Genomic DNA, 2294 nt, shown 5'->3' with positions numbered 1-2294 from the left:
GGAAAGGTGAAAAGTCCTCGACATGTGTCCGTTGGTGGTCAATACGAATCCTTCCCATGGAGAGCGCCCTGCGCCATATGCGCGGATGAGTGAGGAATACTGCGTTATATAGAGCAGGATTTCTATTATTTCGCTTGAAGCGTAAAGTTATGTCACCGTCATCCTTCACTAGTGCGCGTAATTCCTCGTTCTGGTTTTTGATAATGGGGACAAGCTCCTCCGCGGGGATGTCATTAGGGATTCCTTTCATCATTAGAAGGGTTTTCGCATGTTCCGCCACAATCTCCGGGGACTTCTTGAGCCGCTCTAGTGTGTCATCACGTTCGGTCGCAGTATCGAACTCGACACGGAGTTTGTTGTTCGAGAGTGGAGTTAGTTTACTGGGTGCATAGTTGGTGTTCTTGTAGTCAGCAATTTTTCTAAGAGTGGTTATGACTTGTTCACGGGATTTCGTTTTATCGATGGCAGTGACTATAATGGCTGGTTTAGTGATAGGTGGTGAATTGTAGTTCGGGGATTTAGCACTGATGTTCACACTAGGCCATGGCGTAGGTCCGGCGGCGACTTGACTATAAGACGGGCGAGTAGGGGCGACAGCAGTATTCGCAAGTTGTTTCGTGAGCTTCTGCATTTCTGCTCTGACACACGTCACTATTTCCTTCTTGATATCCTCACTAGAAGATATCTTGGGTTCCTTTGTAGTCGGGGGTGGGGGTGGAGACCAATCAAGGCTGTCGATCGCAGATTTGAGCTTGATTTGCATTTGGGTACACAGACTAATGACTAACTTTTTATTGACGGCGGTGACACTTCTTCCCTCATTAAGCTTGGACACTATTTCTTGGGTAATCGCTTCGTATTCTTTAACGAGGTTATCAAGTATAGTCTTGTTGTGGTTCGAAGTTTGCGATGGAGTCGGTGGAGGTGGGTTCGATTTTGCGTTCTTGGCAGCTCTAGTTTCTCTTGCTAGCTCTTGATCAGCATGATGTTGTTCCCAGTCTCGGGATCCTTCCCCGAGGTAGTCTTCCAGCTCCAGGTCATCGTCTTCGAAGCAGTCCCCGTAAAAAGACATGGTGAAGTCGGCAGGAAATGGCAGGGCCTGCCGGCAGGAGTCGGCAGGAAATGGCAGGGCCTGCCGGCAGGAGTCGGCAGGAAATGGCAGGGCCTGCCGGCAGGAGTCGGCAGGAAATGGCAGGGCCCGCCGGCAGGAGTCGGCAGGGCCCGGGCTGGCAGGGCCGGCTTAACCAGCAGGGATGGCAGGACCAGCGGGCAGGAGCGGCAGGACCACCCGGCAGGAACGGCAGGACCACCCGGCAAGGGCGGCAGGGCCGGCCGGCAGGGGTGGCAGGTGCGGCAGAACCAGCCGGCAGGATCGGCAAGTCCACCCGGCAGGAGCGGCAGGGCCAGCCGGCAGGGATGGCAGGAGCGGCAGGACCATCCGGCAGGGCGGCAGGGCCAGCCGGCAGGGGTCGGCAGGAGCGGCAGGACCAGCCGGCAGGGGTCGGCAGGAGCGGCAGGACCAGCCGGCAGGGTGGCAGGGCCAGCCGGCAGGGGTCGGCAGGAGCGGCAGGACCAGCCGGCAGGGCGGCAGGGCCGGCCGGCAGGAGACGGCCGGCAGGAGACGGCCGGCAGGAGACGGCCGGCAGGGGTCGGCAGGAGTCGGCAGGGCCGGCAGGATATCTTGTGCTGTGCACAAGTGTTCCCTCCGACTGTCGGGAACGTTAGGTTAGGTTAGGTTAGGTTAGGTTAGGTTAGGTTAGGTTAGGTTAGGTTAGGTTAGGTTAGGTTAGGTTAGGTTAGGTTAGGTTAGGTTAGGTTAGGTTAGGTTAGGTTAGGTTAGGTTAGGTTAGGTTAGGTTAGGTTAGGTTAGGTTAGGTTAGGTTAGGTTAGGTTAGGTTAGGTTAGGTTAGGTTAGGTTAGGTTAGGTTAGGTTAGGTTAGGTTAGGTTAGGTTAGGTTAGGTTAGGTTAGGTTAGGTTAGGTTAGGTTAGGTTAGGTTAGGTTAGGTTAGGTTAGGTTAGGTTAGGTTAGGTTAGGTTAGGTTAGGTTAGGTTAGGTTAGGTTAGGTTAGGTTAGGTTAGGTTAGGTTAGGTTAGGTTAGGTTAGGTTAGGTTAGGTTAGGTTAGGTTAGGTTAGGTTAGGTTAGGTTAGGTTAGGTTAGGTTAGGTTAGGTTAGGTTAGGTTAGGTTAGGTTAGGTTAGGTTAGGTTAGGTTAGGTTAGGTTAGGTTAGGTTAGGTTAGGTTAGGTTAGGTTAGGTTAGGTTAGGTTAGGTTAGGTTAGGTTAGGTTAGGTTA

At 53.2% G+C, this 2294-nt stretch overlaps 1 protein-coding gene across 1 annotated transcript; it reads left to right on the top strand.

The window, feature by feature from the left end:
- Positions 1–1089: 1089 nt before the first annotated feature.
- LOC126368251 (collagen alpha-1(I) chain-like) lies at positions 1090–1725 on the top strand. The gene is made up of 2 exons (XM_050012146.1): positions 1090–1468; positions 1562–1725. Exons 1-2 carry the CDS (start codon positions 1090–1092, stop codon positions 1723–1725), a joined length of 543 nt encoding a protein of 180 aa, XP_049868103.1.
- The last annotated feature ends 569 nt before the right edge of the window (positions 1726–2294 follow it).

Source organism: Pectinophora gossypiella, chromosome 7, assembly GCF_024362695.1.
Source record: "Pectinophora gossypiella chromosome 7, ilPecGoss1.1, whole genome shotgun sequence".
In the NCBI taxonomy this organism is placed as follows: domain Eukaryota; kingdom Metazoa; phylum Arthropoda; class Insecta; order Lepidoptera; family Gelechiidae; genus Pectinophora; species Pectinophora gossypiella.
This window is presented reverse-complemented; position numbering and strand designations above follow the sequence as displayed.